Source organism: Rattus rattus, chromosome 13 (genome assembly GCF_011064425.1).
Source record: "Rattus rattus isolate New Zealand chromosome 13, Rrattus_CSIRO_v1, whole genome shotgun sequence".
In the NCBI taxonomy this organism is placed as follows: domain Eukaryota; kingdom Metazoa; phylum Chordata; class Mammalia; order Rodentia; family Muridae; genus Rattus; species Rattus rattus.
The window spans coordinates 19,689,837-19,691,239 of NC_046166.1; the positions used below are offsets into that span (position 1 = coordinate 19,689,837).

General features: G+C 47.6%; 1 protein-coding gene across 1 annotated transcript in view; it reads right to left on the minus strand.

Moving 5' to 3' along the window:
- Positions 1-1,403, minus strand: part of Sftpd (surfactant protein D) — a 13,671-nt gene continuing 12,268 nt past the window's right edge. The window contains exon 8 of the mRNA XM_032918958.1: positions 1-494. Coding sequence (XP_032774849.1) covers positions 118-494 — 377 coding nt within the window. The 3' untranslated portion in view covers positions 1-117. The remainder of the gene's footprint in view (positions 495-1,403) is intronic.

The following is a 1,403-nucleotide window of genomic DNA, read 5'->3' on the forward strand; positions in this document are numbered from 1 at the left end:
TACAGAGAACCCAGGCTATACACCTTTTATTAGGATGGTGGCAGCATAGAGGTCTGAGCTATGCCACACTGGCTAAGCTCCTGGCCCAGTATTGTTCTGTCTTCTACCTCTAGGGGCTCAGAACTCACAGATAACCAGGCGCTGCTCTCCACAAGCCTTGTCATTCCACTGCCCATTGGTGAAGATCTCCACACAGTTCTCTGCCCCACCATTGTTGTTGGGCTCCCCTGGAGCCCAGTTAGAATAGACCAGGGCCTCTCCTGTGGGGTAAGTGAACTTGCCCTCCGTGCCCACATCTGTCATACTCAGGAAAGCAGCTTTGCTGCGGGCTGTGACGAGCTGCTGTACTGCAGCATTCTCAGTAGCAGAATGTGGGGAGGCCAGCTGCCCTCCAGCCTGCCTGCACATCTCCTTGGCATCCTCAAAAGGCTTTTCCGAGTTTGTCGCCCTGAAGATTTTGTCTCCAACACTTTGGCCATCAGGGAAGAGCGCGGCTGAAAGAAAACAGAAGGTGGGCTGAAGTTGTGGCTTCCCCTAGCTAGAGTTCTGGGTCTGTGAGAAATTGAGCTGGAAATGGAACCTCCCTGCAACCTTCTAATGAAGGATATTGGGGCACCAGAGATGATGGAGAGAAGTCTGGGGTCCTAGCACCTCAGTGTACTCTATGAGAAGATGCCATTTCTCCCCATTCACAAGCAAGAAAGAGCATTGAAACTGCAAGAAATGTAATACAAGGCTCCAAACTGGTATGATTGTGGGACCTTACTCACTCTGATACCAGAGCTCAGACACAGGCTGAGGAGACAGCTCAATGGATAAAGTTCTGGGTGGGCCAGTATGAGGAGCTAACACACTAGATTCACATAAAAGCTGGACATGAGGGTTCGAAGGGGTAGAGAGACAAGTGGATCCTAGGGTAGAATGGAAGGTTCCATTGACCAACCAATATCACTAGAACAGAAAGCACCAGGTTTAGTGAGAGATCTGGTCTCAAAAGCTCGGGACAAGACGGAGAGCTAGTGAGACGGCTCGCAAGTAAAGGTGTTTGGCTTTTGCTGCATAGCCTGGTGACCTGAGTTCAATCCTCGGAAGCTACATAAAGGTAGAAGGAGGGAACTAAATCCATAAAGTTGTTCTCTTGACTTCCACGTAAGCAGTATGGTACACTTGGTCACACAGCTCATACACACACACATATATAATTAAATAAAAAATACAGTATAAAGTATAAAGTGACAAAGGACACTGACATCAACCTCTAGCTTGTACACACACACACACACACACACACACACACACACACACACACACACTTACCCTCCAAACAAAACTTTAACTCTTCATGTTCAGCCCATGATAATATGTTACTGTGTAGAATTGAACAACTTTTTCTAGGAAACTAC